This window comes from Pelophylax lessonae, assembly GCF_965119305.1.
Source record: "Pelophylax lessonae genome assembly, chromosome: 2".
Classification (NCBI taxonomy): domain Eukaryota; kingdom Metazoa; phylum Chordata; class Amphibia; order Anura; family Ranidae; genus Pelophylax; species Pelophylax lessonae.
In genome coordinates this window covers 548,567,179-548,589,397 of record NC_138769.1, presented here as the reverse complement: position 1 = coordinate 548,589,397, position 22,219 = coordinate 548,567,179, and the positions used below count along the sequence as shown (strand labels likewise).

The following is a 22,219-nucleotide window of genomic DNA, read 5'->3' as shown; positions in this document are numbered from 1 at the left end:
GAATGTTCTTTTGCAACCTTTCAATCAAAAAAAATCATCAGTTAGGATTCTCCTTGCATCCATTTAAAATAGATTGGCAAGACTTCCCTTGTCATTGCTGGGCTTCCAGGCTTCTTCTTTCTTTTTTCCTGGCTAATGAAAAACGCATGCTGCCAATCATTTCAGAACATCTCTACATCTTTATGTTCTTTTATTTATCCTACCATCCTTTGTAGTTGCTTGGGTAGATTTTCTCATTTTTTTTAAAATGGCAGACAATACAGTCCGGAGCTGAAAATAAGTGTGCTGCCATTGCTGACCTTATTTTTAACCTGTCTTTCTTTTATACTAATATTATAATATGATTGCTATAGAAGTCGCTTACCTGGAAAAACTTTCAGATAAGAAATTCTGACCCACCCTGACTCAAAAAGTGTTGATACCAGAGTTAACTGGTTAGCATTTTTAGAAGCAGGCCAGCAAAGGCAAATTACATATTTCTTTCAGAACAAGTTTACATCATGCTGCTTTTGTATAAGGGGCCATCAGCCCCTAGCCAGCTAGATACCTCTGAGCTATATCTTGCCTGAAAAAGCTTCTGAATTTAAAGGGTACATTTAAAGGCTTTAAAGGGAAAATCAACTTTCATGTAAAAAAAAAAAAAAAAAAAAATATATATATATATATATATATATATACTGTAGCATATACAGTTGCTACACAAGCCATGTTGCAATTGAATGTTATAAAACATATCTTTATTTATCAATCTACAGCCACTGTAATTTTCTGTAAAATGTAATGTGATATGGCAACCTGGAGGCGTCCTATACACTGTTGGTGCACATTTCCCCCCTCGAAATGTAATTTCCTGCTTGTGTGATTGGATCACTGATTTTCCCAGAAGTCTGCACTAAGATACAAGTCAAATTTTAGGCACCCCTTGCAATAGGAATATCACTTTTGGTGAGATACTCACCAAGGTTTAGACTTATATGTACTAATGTGATGCAGACCTTGCAGCCTTTCTCATTAGAACACTCAGAGTACATCTGCTGAATATAACGAACCTGTCCCTCCCATTTAGAATTAGCCTGAAAAGGAAACGGTAAACAAACAGTTATTTCTTCAGAGCAACAAAAGGTAGGAAATCTGCTACAAATCTTGTTAAAAATCCTTGCATTGTACATGGACATTGTACATTGTTTTTTTTTTTCTCAACAGGAATGGAGTTACTTTTTAAATCAGGAGTGTTACTAGGATTGTAACACACAAAGCTGTGGTTAGTGTTTAGGAGTACATAACACACAGAGTGCAAGGGACAGGAATACATGACAAACAAAGGGCAGGGCTCAGGAGTGTATAACACACAGAATGCAGGGATCAGGACTCAGGAGTACAAAATGAAGAGACTGGTTGTGTAACCTTCCAGCACTAATGCCCCCACATTCCACCTCCTAGCACAAATCCCCCCCTCAAGAATTACACCTCTTACCACAAATCCCCCCCCATTCCCCCCTCCCTAACACAAATTCCAGCATTCTAATCCCCCCTCCCCAGCATAAATCCTCCACCCTCCTCCAAAGTCCACCTACTAACACAAATCCTCTCCCCCTAAATCTCCTCTACCCACCACCACAAATCCGCTCCCCCCTCCCACCAAAAATTCTCTCCCCTCCAAATACCCCCAGCATGAATCCTGTCCCCACCCCCCCCCAAATATCCCCTCCCAGGAAAAACATTACCCCCTTATGCACAAATCATCTCCTCCCCCAAACCCCCCTGCATTAATGCTCTCCCCTCAAATCCCCCTCTACCATTTTCCTCTCCCCCCCATCCCACCTTCCAGCAACCCCCCCCCAATTTCACCTCCAAGCACTAATCCTCTCCCCCAATCCCCCCCCCCAGCACAAGAACTCTCCTCCTACAAATTTCCCCTCTAAGCACTAATCTTCTCCCCTAAAATGTACCCTCCTAACATAAATCCTCTCCCCCTACCCCCCCACTAATGCCCCCTAAAACATACCCTCCCCCCCCCTTCCCCAAGCTTACCCTGCTAGGACAAATACTCTCCTCTCCCTATTGCTCCTGTTAGCTCTAATCCTCTCCTAGTGTATGTCATGGGAAACACCAGAGCCAAAAAAGAGCCTAAGGGAAGCAAAGGTGGAGAGAAATGCCAGCTGCTGCAGTGATGGGGAATTGTAGTATTGAGGACCTGGGGAACCATGCAGTAGATGCGGCCCACCACTGGCGACCACCCTGTTTTAAACATCCCCTATGTTCTGTAGAGTTAGACGCTCAAATTAGGTACCCTGCTCGTTATGAATGGTGCAAAATATCATTAGTGTGTTCTAGCTGCTCAGGAGGCAATGGATAGGCCACTGTCTTTATATGAAAATGAGACCAAAGCCAGATTTAGAACTAGGCTAGTTTTTGTAACTAGGTTTGGGAAAATTATTTTATGGTAAATGAAAAACACATGTGTGTGTGTGTGGACTGAAAAAAAAAGAACAGGTCAAAATCTATTTGTATACTACATGGAGCAAGAAAGATATTCTGAACTAGCTGAGTGAACAAACCATCTAAGCATGCATATGTCAGTGAGCGTTAATGTGTAACACACTTATGCTTAGGTCTTTTTTGCTCAAACCAGTGAGCTGTTTCTCTAGCTAGAGCTCAGGGCTCTGACTCCTTTTTTTGCAGATAAATTGGTTGACATGTAACCTTAACATTACACACATTGCCCATTGTGTGCACAGAAATACACTTAATGTTGGTACCTCTGTTATATAGTTAGTCCGGATGAAAAAAAACACAGGTCCATCAAGTTAATTTATTGTTTCCCCAATGTCTCTGAATGATACAATTTTTCACCCATAGGGATGAATAGAGACTGTCACAGCATCTTAAAAACTAACCTAATCAATAAAAAAGGCTTAGAGCGGTGAGCTGTGTCTAGAGACCTAGCTTACCAGCTTGTTTAACAGAGACCATAAGCACTAGAAATGTGCTGCATGCTCAGGGCAGAGCAATGAGCTGCATCTGGAGACACAGTTCACTTCTTTGCGTGAAGAAACGCTGTTTGGGTAACTAAAATGCAAATTTATTTTCTTGACGAAAAGCCACAGATGTTATTATAAACATCAAGTAAACATTAGACAGCACATAACCTTTCTTCACCTTATTGATTTCTAAAAAGCTAATTAAATTGCATTTAAATGGAAAAGCTGGGATTGCCCAAGTATTTGTGTACATAGCTTATGGCTCAAAAACATTAATAAACGCAGAATAGCCCCGTTTTTTCTGCATTTTTCAGCGTTTTTAAGCTTTTATCAGTGTAGCAATATTTCCAGGCCTTGGGTCTGCCATTGTTACCCTTTGACACTTCCAACACATTTAAGTTGTGAACCCAGGTGTGAGAACTGAGACAATGACCATTGCGGCATCTTTGGTTTGTTTTGTTTATTGTATTTAGGGGATGGGAGAAGGGAATGAGTGGGATACTCCTCTGGCTCTTCTAGGCTTAACTGGAGCTCTGTACAGAAAAATGCCCATTGGCGCTGTCTTAACGCCAGCTAAATGCCGACCAACGCCTCCTGTTGCTTAAATATACTGACTTGCTGAATAGTGCTACAACTTCGACTTTAACTTGTTTGTTAACTCAGAAGATCCCGGACTGTAGAACACTTGACTCTTGACACTCAATTTAGCTCAAAAGTTACTGAACAGCTCCCTCCAGCCCTTCACTGGCTGAGGTAGCTCCTTGTCACTGCTTGTGCTGCTGCAACTCTTAACTCTGTACACTGCACACTGTACACTGACTCTTCAGGGCCCAACCACTGGTGCCCCCTTTTACACTTCAGGGTCCTCTGACTAGGCACCCCCTTTACAGATAGCTGGCTCCTGGATCCCTGGGACCTTCACTGGAGTGGTCCCCTCTACACTAGACAGACCCCCAGGGGCAGTTCACAGTACCCATGACCTTGGCAGGCTTTCTTGGAACTGAACCCCTCTCCTCCACTGGTCCTCGGCACACCGGATCCCCTCTGTAGCTCAACTCAGCACTCTCTGGACTCCCAGGCCGCTACCCGAGACACCTGATCCTTCTGACAGGAGCAGGGACTCTGCTTCCCGCCAAAGACGCTGCGTCAGGCATTCCCTTCAAACTTATACCCACTCCCAGAATCCTCTGCAGCAGAATCTGCCTTCTGGGGTACAAGCCTGACTGGGTCACTGATTGGGTTTCCTCCACTGCCCAATGAGAATCCTCTCACAGGGCCAGTGGGGAGACTCCCCTCCCAGTAACCTCACCTGGGAGACATGACAGTCCAGCTGAAATCATGGCCCTGCTGTTAGGCAGCCAAGGCCCACTATACTTTTACCTAGCACCTACCTGTAGGGTGCTACATTAGTGTTAGAGCATTTTTACAACTGAAAAACGCCTCTTAACCATTTGCCGACCACCCGCCGCCTTTTTACTGTGGCAGGGCGGCTCGGCTGCGTCCAGTCACGTAGTACTATGTGACTGGAGTGCATGTGTTTTCGGTGGCGCGCGCGTCAGTCAGAAAGCATATTAGTCATACATTTAACCCCTTTAATCACCCCCAGTTTTAACTCCTTCCCTGCCAGTGTCATTTGTACAGTAACAGTGCATATTATTTAGCACTGATTACTGTATTAGGGTCACTGGTCCCCAAAAAGAGTCCAAAATGTCAGTTCGATCTGTCTGCCGCAATGTCGCAGCCCCGCTAAAAATTGCAGATCGCCGCCATTACCAATAAAAAAAAATAAATAAATAAATAAAAAGTCCAAAAATCTATCCCGTAGTTTGTAAACACTATAACTTTTGCGCAAACCAATTAAAATACGCTTTTTGGGAATTTTTTTACCAAAAATATGTAGCAGAATACAAATTGGCCTAAACTGATAAAATAATTACATTTTGAAAATTTTTTTATTGGGAATGTTTTATAGCAGAAAGTAAAAAATATTGCGTTTTTTTCAAAATTGTCGCTCTTTTTGTTTATAGCGCAAAATCTGAAAACTGCAGAGGTGATCAAATACCACCAAAAGAAAGCTCTATTTGTGGGGAAAAAAAAGGACATCAATTGTATTTGGGTATAGCGTCGCACGACCGCGGAATTTGACTGCCTTAAAGTAACGCAGTGCCGAATCGCAAAAAATGGCCTGGTCATTAAGGGGGTAAAACCTTCCGGGCTGAAGTGGTTAAAACCCACTAGTTCTGGGGGTTTCTTTCAGCCAGAAAACGCCTCTGCCAAAAACTGCTGATTACAGCTTATGTGTGCATGAACACATAGGATAACATGCTGGGGAGTTTACTGGCTGCAGAAAAAAATGACTGACGCCAAAAACAGCAGCTGTAAAAATGTCCAGTGTGCATGAGGCTTAAAATAAGTTGATTGGGGAATTGTTTCTCTTAAAGAGAAGCAATAGAAATCAGCTGTGAAAATTAAAGCCCAACACCAGGCAGCTGAAAAAACTAACCTTGCAGTGAGGTCCAGACCTCGTGGATTGTAAGCCCCGGTTCACACTGCCACTATTTTGAATCCGACATGCCTTCAGAATTTAATGCAAGTCGTATTAAAGTCGGACTAAAAGTAGTGCAGGAACCTTTTTCTAAGTGGGAGCGACTCAAGCTGATTTTTTTTGGAAGAGTTCCATTACCGCTGATGGGGGCGTGACTTGTCATGTAACTTTGAACTCTCAAGTTGCAGGACAAGTTGTGGCAGTGTGAAGCAGGGCGCACATGGTGTGAAAAAGATGAGCTCTGAGCATGTTTTCCTGCGCCACATTCAAAATGCACCGCCTTTGCCAATACAGTGTTAACTGCACCCCAAATGCAGTGCGCTTGTGGGCACCAGGTGACATAGTACCACAGTACCATGCAATTTGGTGCAGCACATTTTTCAAAAGCAGTTTATGCACTACTTTTTGTGCAGTCCAGTGTGATTTGGCAGTCCATGCAAATGAAGGGGCTGCCAAATCGCACTGCAGGGGAAAGCACAGAAACCACACAGGAACATGGATCAAATTCCTGTGCAATTCTAGGGTGAACTGGCCCTGAAGTTTAAATTCTCATTTGTCTAGGGGGCTATAAATAAGGTAAAATAGTAACTGTATTTCTTTTTCTGACACACTCCCCCTCTGTCTGTAACTGGACCACCAAAGCTCGATCACCTACAGCTCTCCATTGTCATCGCATGCAATGCTGAACCAGCATTCCTGCATTGTATGTAAGCATGTCAAGGGCCACCCCACATTCTGGGAGGCTGGAAAGTAGAGAAGAGCATCAGCTGCCAAAGAGCAAGGAAAAGGGTGGGTGTTGCTTTTTATTCTAATACCTCTTGTAAAAACCAAAAATGTACTCCTTGCAGTGTGTGGAGGGGGCGATATGGGGGAAATTCTAGATTTTACACAGAGTTAAGCTTTAAAAGCTTTAAAAGCTTGCTTCTTGGGAGGAAAGCAATAGCAAATCTAGACAACATTATAAAAAACAGAGACATCATCCTTCCAACAAAGTGCAGTGTAGTCAAAGCTATGGTATTCCCAGTAGTAACCTATGGCTGTAAAAGTTGGACCATAAGGAAGGCTGAATGCTGAAGAATTAATACTTTTGAACTATGGTGTTGGAGAAGACTCTAAAAAGTCCCTTGGATGGCAAGAAGATCAAATCAGTCAATCCTGAAGGAAATCAACCCTGAAAATTCACTGGAAGGACAGATCCTGAAGTTGAAACTCAAATACTTTGGCCACCTAATGTGAAGAGAGGACTCATTGGAAAAGACCCTGATGCTGGGAAACATGGAAGGCAAAAGGAGAAGAGGATGACAGAAAACAAGATGGATAGATAGCATTATCGAAACAATGAACATGAAGTTCAGCAAGCTCTGGGAGGCAGTGGAGGACAGAAAAGCCTGGCACGCTATGGTCTATGAGGTCACGAAGAGTGGGACATGATTAAACGACTGAACAACAACAACAAAAAGCTTTAAAAAGTGCTAATTCTCTGTTATAAATCCTTGGCTATATAGAAGCCTTATCGTGTTTATTGATTTTGGAAGTGTAAGAAGTTACCACAACCTCTGACAATAGAAACTTTTACCAATGCATACTTCTGCAAGTATTAGGGCCGGTTCACATTAGTGCGGATGCGCTAATCGCATGTAATTCGGAGCGCACTGCTCCTTCATTACATGCGATCTCCTGTGCGGATACGAGTTCAGCCATACACTTTGTATGGCTGAATTCGCAGCGCATCTGCACCAAACACGCACATGAGGCATTTTTTGAGCCGCCTCAGAATCGGATCGCACAGTGGTTCACACTTGTGCGATCCGATCCTGTGCAAACTGTCAGATCGCACTGCAATATGCGATCAAACTGGGGGTGTCGTTAACATTTAATTGACACCCCCTGCATATCACATATGGCAGTGTGAACTGCCAGATGTGCGGATGCGATGCAGGATCACGCTGCATATTCGCAGCTTTCCCGCATCGCACAAGTGTGAACCGAGCCTAAAAGCACAATTACTGTTTATTTTCTGAATTCAAGAAAAACATTAATAAATAAAAAGTAAATGGCAGCATGTAATACATGTGGCAGCTTGTTAGCCAATAAGAAAAATCTATTTTATTTAAGATCTATCCTCAGATATTATTCAAGTCTAAGGATTTTTTTTTCCAGAAATTTACCCAGAAAGTAAAGGCTTTCATTGGCTGACCTTTTCTTCTGACTTATAAGTGGTATTGCTGCCTTCCTGGAATATAGCATATACAATTGCCACACAAACCATTTTGTAATTAAATGTTGTTTTTTGATTAAAAAAAAAAAGCTTTTTATTTCAATCTGAAATTTCAAACTAAAACTGTCAACCATTTAATGCAAATTGGCAACCTGGAGGCATTTTGTACACCACTGACTGACCCTAGAAATTTAATTTTCCTGTGTGATTGGCTCAATGATTTTCTCAGACATATGTAAAAAATACATGTAAAGTTTTAGACATCTTCTGCAATAGGAATTTGCAGATACTGCAGTTTTCCTTATTAGAACACTGGAAGTGCAATAAGTGTTTGATTCTTGAATTGAAGGGTCTGATTCATTACAATCTTCACAGGACATTGCAAAGCAAATAGCTTTTTCTTAAGAACAGGAAAAGGTAGGAATCTGCTACAAAGTTTGATCAAATCTTACATAGATCACCCAGAGGTTAGTGTTCTTTACGCAACAAAATAGGAGTTACACTTTAAGGCAGATGTTTAATCTGCTTATATTTTGCCTTTGCTGGTTCTTCCTTCTCCCCTCATCAACATGCTAAATAAACTTTAAAAAACAAACTTTCCATTCTCACTACATGCCATATTTTAGACACGGTGATGGCATCATTAGGTCTCTGCTCTTCTCTATGCAATGGAGGCTGGAGATAGGAGCCAGCAGTGTGCTATACAAAGCTTTAAAACATCACAGCACCCTGTCTCAGCCTTGATGCAAGCCATGGGCTGGCCCTTGGGAGAAGTTATGAAAAAACCATAAAGGAAATGAGCCTCTGACTGGATGAAGTTTCTAATGCACACTGTTGGAAGCTCACAGTGTACAGTTAAATCAGACTAAGCTTTTTCAGTACAGGAGAGGAACCTATACACCTTGTGCAAGACTGAAGGTAAGGTTGAAGTTCAGCCTCAAAGTGTACCTGTACTCAAATGAGAGGAGTTTATCACTTAATATGTTAGGGCATAAAGAGAGCTTACCAAAAGGGTTTCCAATTTCTCCATCCAATGCTTGTGTACATTAGAGGAAGCCCTGAAATTCTAATATAACCTACGATTTTTGGACAAAGTCAAAGGTCCCTGCTGATGGTTAAGGGTTATAGACCCTTCCCTCTGTGAGTGGTTTCTGCCAGAGACATCAGAGTAGAGACTGACCCTTTTCTCCCCACTTCAGGCTACTTCAATAGAAAAGCAAAATGATGGTGCCTAGTCCACACACAGCTGTCAAGAATAAAGTGCTGGCATGTAGAGGAACTCGCAACAGTCTCAAAACCCAGCTTCTAAGGGTGAATTCCAGGTAGTTTTATTCAGCAAAGCTCTTCCACTACCTGGTAGTGTCCAAGATTGCCTGCTCCATCTTGGCTAATGCACATTTCCATTGACTAGTGACGAAGCCCATTGTGCTTATTGTCCAACAGGCATGTGTGGGAGGTGGGAGAGAGCAGGCAAACGTTGACACTACCACAAAGTATTGGGTTTCTGCTAATCCCAATAGTCCTAGTTTCAGCCCTACCTGGCAGATTTGCAGGCTGCAGTACAGGCACTCCTAGGTGTCTGAACTTTGAACTTGTCAACAGAAAAACCTGCAGGCTGCTTGATACTTTAAAGCTCAACTTCTGATTTTTTTGTAAATAGTTTGCGGGCAGGTCAAGTTTACTGGGCGGTCGTCACGTCCTCTATGTTTCCCTCCTTCTTGGGCGCCAAGCAAGGGTCACATGAAAGGCCTACCCTGGAGTGGGTTCTTCTGGGCTACGCTAGGCACCCTGTACAGGGACGCTTTGTTCACATAGCGTACCTTTACTTTTTGCCATCTTCATCAATGCCCTGGGACAAAGCTGAGGCTGCCATGGGAGAATACTCGACCTTAAGGCAGACCTCTACTCTTAGAGATGAACGTACACCATGTACACTGGCACTGCAATTTTTCTCCAGTTAACTTTCGGGTCCCGGTGACAATGCACACCGTCTAGGTAACCTGCATTTAGGAAGGACACACTGAGCTCTGTCCACATCCATCTGCCCAGCGTTTTCCACTACTACTCCCCAGTAGTGGAGTGGGCCTCACTGTGCACTCTGCGTGGGCTCCACACAGACACTGAACTCTTGAACTTCCATACCTCTGTACAAGATGGCAACCTCTGCGGAGTGAATTCGCACCTGTTTCTCTGAGAGACAGATTGCTGGCGGAACAACATCTCCCTCGCTGCTATCAGGTACACGCTGTTGACAGGCTGCTTGTTAAACTTCTATTGCTCTTGGAAGCCACTTATGTCTTCACATACTCTTCTTGAATACCTTCATGCCCCACTGTGTTAAAATCCACTCGGTGAACTAGGTGTGCCCAGCGTTTTTCTGCCCAGCGTTTTCCACTACTACTCCATCTGCCCAGCGTTTTCCACTACTACTCCCCAGTAGTGGAGTGGGCCCCACTGTGCACTCTGCGTGGGCTCCACACAGACACTGAACTCTTGAACTTCCATACCTCTGTACAAGATGGCAACCTCTGCAGAGCAACCTCTGCGGAGTGAATCCGCACCTGTTTCTCTGGGAGACAGATTACTGGCGGAACACCATCTCCCTCGCTGCTATCAGGTACACGCTGTTGACAGGCTGCTTGTTAAACTTCTATTACTCTTGGAAGCCACTTATGTCTTCACATAATCCACTTGAATACCTTCATACCCCACTGTGTTAAGATCCACTCTGTGAACTACGTGTGCCAGTTACTTGTGATGCAGCCCTTTAGTAACTTCAGACCAGGCAAAGACAATGTTTCAATATTTTACTTAGAAATAGTGCAAAATGATCATTCCAAAGTCCAACATACAAGTGCTACATCCCTACTCCTAACTACAGGCTTGTGCTGCCCCAGCATACCTGCACAGGTGAAGTCCAAGCAATTATAGTCTTTCAAAGGTACTCTCCTGCAGATATAAATCCCTCAGAGGCATGCTCCAGTGCTGATGTCTTTGGGGCGAACCCCAGGTTCAGATGGCTGTACATCCTAATAGTGATAGGTAACCTCCTTCTGCTCCTCTCTGTCTCTCTCCCTTATGTGCCCCAGAAACAGCTATCCCTTTCCCCTAGGCTCTCCATGGGTGAAAATCCTTGAATTCTTTGTGCCCCGGGTGGAACTCTCTCACTAGACCACTGTCCAAAATTTATATAAAAGGATTAGTAAGCCGGGCCCAGAGAAGAACCCACCAAAAGACCAAAGAACCATTAAAGGCGTTAAAGTAGAAGTCCACCCTATTACTAAAATTCCTACATCTACAGACATCCATGATCTAACACTAACCTATCCAGCCCTGTAAAGAAGAAATCTGTATACATGCCTTTTTAAAGCCGATCCGTCCCCATCACTGAGCTGTCAGCCGCGGCTTCGCTGTGGAGGTGGGTGCAGAGGACACAGCCAACAACAGAAGCCCCATATTAAGTCTTTGGGTGATCTCCCCATTCATTTCACAGTCGTTGTCGGCTGTGTCCTCTGCAGAGCTTCTGCCGCTGGAGACCGGATCAGATCGGCTTAAAAAAGGTATGTATACTGATTTCTTCTTTACAGGGCTAAATAGGTTAGTGTTAGATCATGGATGTCTATAGATGCAGGGATTTTAGTGTTAGGGTGGACTTACACTTTAACTCCTACCCTCCCGGTCAGGACAGCACCTGTCTAGTTGTTTCAACGTCCTTACACATTTCCCTGATGTTTTAAAAGGCATATATACTCACAGAACAATAAATCGTGCAACAGCATTGACGTTATCACTTCAGTATCACTTTCTGCATCTTTGAGGACCCTGATGCATCAATTGACTGGCCTGAAAAAGGTAATTATAAAAACAAATTATGAAAAATACATGAAGGTAAGGGACATCCGGGTAAAGGGGGTGACTGGGGTGAAAAGAGAAGGGAAGGTATCACTGGGCTGAAAGTTGGTGGGTTGGCTGTTGTATACAGGTTCTCAATAAATTTAATTGCAGCTACATAAAAAAAAAGGCGAATAAAATCAACTTTGTTCAAATCAAATCATATAAAAAAAATGTGATATATAATTACTGGGGATCCAAGACTCAAACGTCTGATGTTCACACTAACAACATTTCGATAACTATAGAAAATAAGCATGGTAACCAAAAATTGCAAATTTGCACCAAAATAAAAATAAATCCATAGCTTGAAAAAAATGCCCCCCTTAATCACTGTACTTACAGAGCATCAAGATGTAAGAGAAAAATGTTTGCAGTATACTGAGTACTCATTATAAGTTACCCTTTTCACACTGACTTAGTAAATACTGTGATTAAAAGCATAAAAGCAACAGCTATTGCAAGAGAAGACCATTATGATGCAGACTGCAAAAATTCACAGAGAACACGGCTTTGCTCGCAGCTTCATTATTGATTGAACAATAAATGTGTTGAGAGATGAATTGTAAAATAAAACAACGGTCATTCATTCTGGTACTTTACCATATCTCTCTTTATTGATAGTGACAATGGCAGGACCCCCAGGATGGCTTTTTCAAAGCACAGTAAATAACATGTTCACTTGTTTTGAGAAGAAACAGGTGACAATGAAGTGGCTGCAACCAATGTTTTTTTGTCATTATTTTTCCGAATGAGAGATGGTTGCACAAACTGAACTAGAAAGTAAAGGATGTTTGTGTAAATGTATAGTGGCAGCTCAATTAAGCGTGGGATCTTGTGTGTGCCATTTTTGTCTTTTGAAGATTATGATTTCTCCAAGAACACTTTCCAGCAAAGAGCTCAATATTGTAGTCACCATGGATATAGCACTACTTTAAACAACAGATTTTCAAGGATTAAACATGGTTGGTTAAACTGCAATACAGAAACAGAACAATAATTTCCAAGGTGAGACTGACTTTGTATATCACTTAAACACTGGTAATTGCCACACATGAACTGACCGGAAAGTACATTTCTATTAACTAAAGAGTCACTTTTGTGAAAAACAATGTAATTTTTTTTTCCATCCCATGTTTATTCATTTTGTACGAAGAGGGAGTTATACAGCTTCACAATGTTAAAGAGGAGCTCCTGTGCTTTTCTGAATGGACGGGGGAAGAAGGGTTTGGGCCGAACTTCCTGCAGCAAGGTCCGCGTCGAGGTCTCCCAGGCGTCAGGATGGGTACCTATCAAAATCAGGTACCTGCCCCCCCCCCCCCCATCCCCGAAAGGTGCCATATACTGTATGACAGCAGAGGGGGGGAGGAAGCAAACAAGTGGAGCTTCCCCTTTTGGGTGGAGCCCCGCCTTAATACATATTATAGTAGTATTGGTTAACAGGGTATTGACATACCAAAAAGAATCAGCAAGGGCATGAAAAACCTGGGGCACACAAGTAGAGTAGCAATATTGAGTGATATGCGCACTGCGCCAATCAGTGGGTGTGGCCAAATTGTGTTAACAATGGAAGGGATTACAGGGGCATGGTTAAATAAAACAAAAGCCTTCTTGTACCCATAAAATATGCTTTGATTTCTGTGCCACAGGAGAGAATCTCACAGGTATGTATAGCACAGTTATTTTTTAAAAATTAAACCCTTCCATTACATAAAAGTTTGGACACACTGGAAATAAACAGAGCGTTAGCACTATGGGGTTGATTTACTAAAGGCAAATAGACCGTGGACTTTGCAAAGTGTAGTTACACTTTGCAAGTGCATTTGCTACAGAGCTTAGTAAATGATGTAAAGCTTCACTTTGCAAAGAATACCCAACCACATGCAAGGAGAAAAAAAAAAAAACAGCATTTTTGCTTGCACATGATTAGATGATGGAAGTCAGCAGAGCTTCTGCTCATTTACTAAGCTCAGGAGTAACTGCACTTTGCAAAGTGCACAGTCTATTTGCCTTTAGTAAATCAACACCTTTGTCTGAGGCTACCTTACGGAAGATCTTAATTAACTGCTTGCCAACTGCCCCACATACATATAGTGCAGGACAGTGGCTCCTACAGTCGAAATCATGTACCTATACGTGATCGCCTCTTCCGGGTTTGCGGCACGCATGCGTGCCACTGGCGACCAGCTCCCGCTGTCATTGGACACAGCGGATCCGGTGGACTCGATGGCCGCCCAGACCCGCTGATCATTCACGAGAGAGGCAGAACAGCAGTCTCCCTATGTAAACAAGGCAGATCGCTGTTCTGCTAGTAGGGGGAGACAACGATTCTGTGTTTTTGCTAAGCAGGAACATGGATCTCTGTGTTCTCAAAGACAAAGCACCCCCCCATCTAGAAAGCACTCCCTAGAAGCTTATCTAACCTTTATTTAACCCTTTGGTTGCCCCTGATGTTAACTCCTTCCCTGCCAGTGTCATTAGTACAGGGACAGTGCATTTTTCTTAGTTGGGACATCTAATGGAGAAAAAGATTAGTATATGGTGAGATATGGTCTCACATGAGGGATATATAAAAGAGCAGCTAGCGCCTAGGAGACTTAGGTGGGAGGTTCCCAATAATGATGGATTAATGGACCAAGAACCTACAGAAGAATGGTTCCAATTCTTTAATTTTAAGGAATTGGAACTCCTAAAATTCATACTAAACAGAAAACAGCGGAAAATGAAAAAGATTGAGCAACAGATTGGAGAACTCAATATTATTCTAGAAGGATTCAAAGATACACCAGAATTCATAGTTCTATCTAATAAATTGTGGAATGATCTACAGTATAAGGATCAAGAAATAAAAAAACACAAAAAGAAGAAATATCAACGAGATAAAAATTATTACGATACACATTAGGTCTTCAAATGGCAGACTAAACTCAAAGGTGAGCTGGTATCGCACCAAACACCCCCAGAAAAGGAGGTGATAATTAATAATGGACCCGACCCTAGATTACATGCACAAGATACTAAAAGACCAGAACAAACCATACCATGCCAGGCTGACCAGTATCGCACTCCAAGAGGAAATTGGAGACCAAGAGAAAATTATGGCCATCCTAGGGGTCAGTGAGGAAATTATATTTATGGAAGAGGTGTAAGACACCATTATTATAATAGGGGGAATAATCAGAATGGATATCCCAATGGGGGATACTACAACCAACCCAATTATGGAAACCAATGGTATCAGAGAAGAAGCCCTGGACAAGGACACCAAAATCAGGAGAATAATAGGGGATACGGATGTCATAATAGAAGCCCGTCACCTAATCCTAATAGAAGAGATTACGATAGAGATTATGTGTACCCAACTAGAAGCCCTCTCCCTACCTGCAATCGATATGAGCCACTAAGGGAAGAAAGAGATACTAACGGAACCCTGAGGCGTTTTTAGGCGATGGGAACAAAAACCGAACTCCTCTACAAACACACAGAGAGGAATATGGAAGAAGAAATTCCCCAAGAAGAGAGGATGCAGAGCAGGACACAAGAAACAAGCGGAAAAGAGAACACTAGGAGAGGGAATTTTTAATTTAACAGATACCCAATTGACAACAGAAGAATTAAGGGTCTTAGATAAGGGACTCAAATATGCACCAGTAAGGAATATGACTAAATTTGATGTATATGTAGATATTCAAAAATACGTTAGAAAATTGAATATCAAAAAATACATGTTGGCTAAACCTCCACAGAACAATTCACCGGGAAGAATTGATGAATTTCAACATACAGCATTAGGAAATAGATCATTGTTTAATCCTCCAGTGAGTGACAATGGCCATATTGAGGTCTTCAAAAAGTTAGTTACACAAGACCTACAACGAATTGAAATAAGGAAAGCAAAAGAAGCTAATGATTTTGAAATTGGTATCAAATGACTGGAAAAACAAACTAATTTGGTAATTAGACCAGCTGATAAGGGGGGAGGCATTGTTCTCCAGTCTAAAGATGCATATAAAGTGGAATTCGACAGGCAACTGCAAGACATGACCACATACCTACCTCTTAAAAGTAACCCTACAAAATGCTACAAAAAAGAACTAGAAAAATTAGTAGACAAGGACTTGAAAAAGGGTATTCTTACTAAGAAAGAAGCATTATATTTAGTCCCAAATACATGTAGGATTCTGATTATCTATACAGTTCCGAAAATACACAAAAAAATGTTCCTCCAGGTCGCCATATAGTCAATGGAATACAGTCAGTTGGAGCCAGAATGGGCCAGTATCTAGATGAGTTCCTACAACCTTTGGTAAAGAAGATAAAATCTTACCTCGGAGACACTAAACTAAGGACCATATAGATTAGCCACAGCAGATGTCCACTCATAATATACAATTATTGGACACCAAAATGCAATACTATATACCACATTGGCTTTAAAAAACTTAAGTGATATTGCTAGTAAACCACGTGCATACTTAATGGAAAGCCTAGAATATAGCTTGACACACAACTATTTCTGGCATGATGAAGTATACTATAAACAGAATAAAGGGATAGCCACGGGAGCACATTTTGCGCCCAGTGTACCTAATATCTTCATGGCAGAGTGGAAGAGAACAAAATCTACCAGACTAGACCTAAACAACTCATTATTTACAAAAGATATATTAATGACGTGGTTATTGTTTGGAAAGGAAAATATTAACCAGAACAATAAGAATATCTCTTTCTCTTGGGAGTATGACCAGAAGCAGATCAACTTCCTTGATCTCACTATTTCTCTCATCAATAAAGTAATCAGCACAAAAAAGTACTTCAAATCGGTAGATCGTAATGGTTACATAACATTCAAAAGTTACCATTACGCTCCATGGCTACTAAATATACCAAAGGGTCAAATAATGCGACCAAAAAGGAACTGCACGAATGTAGAAGACTACAAGGAACAAGCCCTGAAGGTCAGACAGAGATTTATAGAAAAAGGCTATGAAGAAGCCCATATAAAATAACAAATAAAGAGGTTGATCAAATGGATAGACATCTTCAGATCAGAGATAAAGAAATACAAAATCATTTTCAGGATAATTTACCAGTAGTTTTGAAATATGGGTCACAACATAAAAAATTAGAAAAAATAATTAGAAGACATTGGCCCATTTTGACATCTGACAAACATTTACAGCAGGTATTACCAACGAATCCAAGATTTACATATAGAAGAGCCCCTACGCTACGAGACAGACTGGCAAAAAACATTTTAGACCCCCCCCCCCCCCCAATAAATCCAGTTTTTCCTTTTTTACGGGAAAATGTTTTTTCTCCCATGTAAATCCTGCTATGCATGTACAAAAACTAAAAGACAGAACATCAAAAGCTGGGCCATCCTACGGAATAGGCACTTGCCCGAGGGGGCCCCACCTGCCCTGCGATCCAGTCCCAGCCAACCATTAGTCCTGATTCCCATGTGCATCCCGCCGTAAAACTTAGCAGGTGGCAAGCGCCTCTCGGCCCTTTGCTGCTGTCAGACCACTTGGGCCATGGAGGGGGAGCCCACAACTGCAGGAATGCCTGTCCGCCTCCACGGGAACAGGCACACACAGGACAGTCGAGTCTGAGTCCTGTCCATGTGTGTGTGTTCACCGGACCCAGCCATTGAACTTGGAAGCTGTCATTAGCCTGGCACTGCTGTACCAATAAATATAGCCTTATCAATAATTTGTATTTTTATTCTCGTGGGTGATTGTGTAGGCAGGGCCCCAGTGCACTGCATTGCCTGGGGGCCATTTAATGCTCTTAAAGAGGTTGTAAACCCACTTTGTTTACACTTACCTATAGGTAAGCCTACATTAAGGCTTACCTATAGGTGCTATAAATATCTCCTAAACTTGTAACGTTTAGGAGATATTTACATTGCATGCAGCTGATGACGTCATCGGCGCATGCGCTCTGAAGGAACGGCCATCCGTGCCGTTCCTTCAGATCCCAATGCTATAAACGGCTGCTCCCGCGCGCATGCGTGGGCGTGATGTAATCGCACCCCCAGCCAATCAGATGGCCGGAGGACGAGATCCAGGAAGCAGGACGGCCTAACATGTTGGCCGTCCTGTCGGCACTGAGGGGGCTTCGTTTTTAGGTAAGTACTTCATAATGAGCTAGTATGTGATGCATACTAGCTCATTATGCCTTTGTCTTTACAGGTTTTTTTTTTCACATTTTTTTAAGCGGGTTTACTTCCTCTTTAAGATGGCACTGATCAAAAGAACTAACATTTCATCTGCCAGTACTGGAAAAGACTATACCATCAGAGAATGTATTACATGCAGAACAGAAGGGGTAGTATATGTCCTCCAATGCCCTTGCAATATTCAATATATTGGCCGTACTAAAAGTCCAATATGGAAACGCCTAAGAGAACATATCCAAAATATCTCCAAAGGGTACCCTAAACATAGTGTATCCAAACATTTTTCTACACATCATGATAAAGACCCTTCATCGCTAATGTTTTGGGCCATAGAAAAATATCACTCACATTGGAGGGGGAGTAACAAAATGAATACTCTTAGCCAACGTGAACCCTTTTGGATCCATGAATTACAGACACTTAAACCTCTAGTTTTAAATATTGAGTTTGATATTAAAAGCTTCATTAGTAATTATTCGTTTTATGGAACGCACCAGAAACATGCATGCAGAAAAGCAACAGGAACGCATACAGATTGCATTTCTATGGTGTGAACTGGCCCTTATGTCCATATACTGTGTGTAGAAAAAAGTGACGTAGTTCCCTCACTTAAAAATCTCCCACTCCCAAAAAAAGTCTCTACGCAAAAAGTAAATGCCCATGGGACTTTTGAGGAGTCAAGCTAAGAAAAAGTGACAACATTTCAAACATGTATAAAAAACTATTTTATTTCTCACAGTTCATATAAAACAGCAAACAGTAGAAATATTAAAAAATGTATATGATATAATACACTGGATTTGACATAACAGCAGAAATATGTGACATAGATCAGACACAAATACATTTTCTCTCGATGCGTTTTGTGAGACAAAGTTCACTTCTTCAGGAAAAAAGGTAAGTTTCAGGCTGATAAGTAACATACATAAAACACTGAGTCAAAAAAGCATCACTTAATACATCAGGAATATGATTGAAGTCATCTCTCACAGAGAAAAGGGTGCCTTGGATGGGCACCACTGGGACAGTCTCACCCAAGAGCTGAAGGTGGGACAGACTGCCAAATGGAGAGTGCATCAAAAGAATGTTAAAGAGGTTAGTAACCTTGGTGACAAGGATATGACCTGCTCTCAATAATCCCACTGGAAAAGCCTGCAGCCGTCCGTGACTTATACCTTAATGTGGAGAGTAGCCACACAAAAAAAATGTCCCAAAAAAGTCCTCCTTACCAGGTCAGAAAACCCCCCCCAAGAAAACTCTCTCTCACCCTGGTCTGCAAAAATTACCCATCTTCCAAACAAAAATTCCCCCTGCAGCACTAAAAACATCCCAGTAGAAATATCTCCCCTCTACCGAAAAAAACAAATCAAAACCTCACTATCCACTACAAAAATTCCCACTCCCTAGCACAGAAATCCCTACAAGCCTGTACAGAAATCACCCCAGCACAAAACTCCCCATCGCTCTAGCATCACTATACCAAACACTCATCAGACCTCATGCAGAGTGAGGGAAGCTTCTCTCTGGCTGTATAATGTGACACGTCAGTGCCCATCAGTGCTGCCTCATCAATGCCCATCAGTGCAGCCTATCAGTGCCCTTCAGTGCAGCCTCATCAGTGCCCATCAGGGCAGCCTCATCAGTGCAGCCTATCAGTGCCCTTCAGTGCAGCCTCATCAGTGCCCTTCAGTGCAGCCTCATCAGTGCAGCCTAACAGTGCCCTTCAGTGCAGCCTCATCAGTGCCCATCAGTGCAGCCTCATCAGTGCAGCTTATCAGTGCCCATCAATGCAGCCTGTCAGTGCCCATCAATGCAGACTCATCAGTGCAAATTATTAGTGCCCCTCAGTGCAGCTTTATCAATGCCCATCAGTGAAACCTCACCAGTGCGCATCAGTGCAGCCTATCATTGCCCATCATTGCATATTATCAGTGCCCATCAGTGAAACCTCACCAGTGCGCAACAATGCAGCCTATCAGTGCAAGCTATCATTGCCCATCAGTGCAGATTATCAGTGCACATCAATACAGCCTCATCAGCGCACATCAGGGAAGAAGAAAAAAAAACTATTTGCAAAATGCTATAACAGAAAGGAAGAAAACTTTTTTTCAAAATTTTCTGTCTTTTTTCATTTGTTTAGCAAAAAATAAAAACCCCAGTGGTGATTAAATACCACCAAAAGAAAGCTCTATTTGTGTGAAACAAAAAATGATGATAATTTCATATTGGGTACAGCGTTGCATGACCACGCAAATGTCATTCAAAGTGTGACAGCGCTAACAGCTGAAAATTGGCCTAGGCAGGAAGGGGTGTAAGTACCCAGTAGGCAAGTGGCTAACGGACAACCAAACACACATTGTTCAGTGATTGTCACACGATTTGGAATCCTGGGCACTGGGCAGTATGGTGGCGATTCTAGTGTGAACGGAGCCTAATGCCCCGTACACACGTGCAGATCGTCGGCCGAACGATCGGCCGTCTTTTGTCCCCGGGCTGTCGTGTCTGTTGAAAAGTGCAAAAGACTGCACAAGAATTTTGTCCGCCGACTACAGCCGACTGCAGAAGTGATGTCATGTGATGGTTAACTTTCCTTGTCTTTTTTTTTCTGAGCATGCCCAGTCTTGGTAATCTGCTGTCTGTCGGCCGAATTCTGTATTGACTGGCGAACAATAGGCCGTTCTGGTGTCGGCATACAAAAATTTTAATGCTTGCACGACAGATTCTTTTCGGCCGAAAGTGCCGAAAGTGTCGAAAGCATCATACTAACAAGCCTACAATCGGCCGATCGGTCGCCGGCCGAAGCTTTTTGGCCGACAATCTGCACGTGTGTACGGGCCTTAACTGGCGATTTTCATTGAAGGCACTGCACCTTTGTACAGCTGATCACATACTTGCCAACTGTCCCTTTTTTCCTGGGACAGTCCCTGCAAATAGGAGCCTGTCCCAGGTAATTTATATTGTCCCTGGAAGCTCCTGTTAATCAGGCTGCCCATAAATGTTACGCAGAAGTAGTGCAGCTGAATGGGAGAATTATTCCAACTCTGCTACTGTGGCCTTAAGTTTGAAATTCCCTTTTTAATTTCCTGTAATTCTCTCTATATTGAGTAGACTCTATAATCTGATAAGTAGGCAAGATTAATTATGCAGAGTGGGCGGAGCTTCAGGGAAGTGGGTGTGGTAATTGATAGCTGTGCTGCAAAGTGTCCCTGGAATTTTTTTTTTAAATGTTGGCAACTATGTGATCATTGCGGCAGACTCTCCTCCCAGCCTGCAGAGGGCAGTGTGGTGTCCATACTCCACAGCCTGGCCCGTTCCCCTCTGTCTCTTCTCATGTTTCTGGTGTGGTTGGTGACAGACAAGTTGTACGCTCCAGGTGAGGGGAGAGTGGTGCGGTGTAGAGGGTTATGGCGAAGTGTAGAGGTGTACGGCGGAGTGTGTCAGCGTTATACCGGTGCTTGTCCTTATTGTACACCGTGACTGAGCTCGGTTCCCTGGCATTCTTTCACATCGGAGCGCTCAGTGTGCTTAGCAGTGAAATGCTGAGGCTGCACTTTGCTGTAGTAGTGAAGTCGGTGTGTAGATGAATACAGGGCGGTATGGTGGCACTATAGAGAGCAGCGTGCCTGCTTAGCTTATATCCTGCTAGTTTGGTGCCAGGCTGCCTGCCAATGAGCCGCTCAGTCAGTATTCTCTATGGCAGTCCTGGGTAACGGGTGTCAGATGTGATGTGAGTGTACAGGGGTGGGGGTGTCACAGACAGTGCATACATATAGACATAGCATGTCACTGGGCCCAGCTTTCTCTGATTGGATCATTCTCATCTGACTGAAGGGCCTGATTGCATGCAGATTGAAAGCGTTTGTCACATGTCATATTATATGGTTTTGGTAAGACCCCGTTCACATTAGGTCACTCCGACTTAGGGGGCGACCTGTGAAGTCGTGTGCGGCGCGACTTGCACGGACTTCACATAATGGAAGTCTATGCAAGTCACTCCGAGGTCGCCCCGAAGTAGTACAGGACCCTTTTTCTAAGTCGGAGCGACTTGTGTCTCTCCTATTAGAACGGTGTTCTAAAATTTTGTCGGACCCGTGAAAAAATCGGACCTCGTCACTTCCGGTGACAGAGCGTCACAAAACAGTTGATAGGAGTCGTCCGTGCGCATGCGCAGAAGACATTTTTCGAGGTTTGGCAAAATTATAACAGAGAACGGACAGCTGATTGTGAGAAGGCGGGGCTGAGGTGCGACGGGACGGAGGCACATATGCAGAGCTGGCGGAGGAGGCGGGACGGAGGTGCGGCCGTGTAATATATGCAGGGCTAAGCGACTCCTTCTGTTTTATTATCTTTAGTAATTATCGTATTATTTATCCTTAGGATTTCATGACATTTACTATTTC

At 42.9% G+C, this 22,219-nt stretch overlaps 1 protein-coding gene across 1 annotated transcript in view; it reads left to right on the top strand.

The window, feature by feature from the left end:
- The window catches only part of LOC309548180 (uncharacterized protein), a 161,282-nt gene that overhangs the window by 86,250 nt on the left and 52,813 nt on the right, over positions 1-22,219 (top strand). The window contains exons 6-7 of the mRNA XM_082248136.1: positions 15,320-15,556; positions 16,298-16,593. Of these exons, the coding sequence (XP_082104262.1) occupies positions 15,320-15,556; positions 16,298-16,593 (533 nt within the window). The remainder of the gene's footprint in view (positions 1-15,319; positions 15,557-16,297; positions 16,594-22,219) is intronic.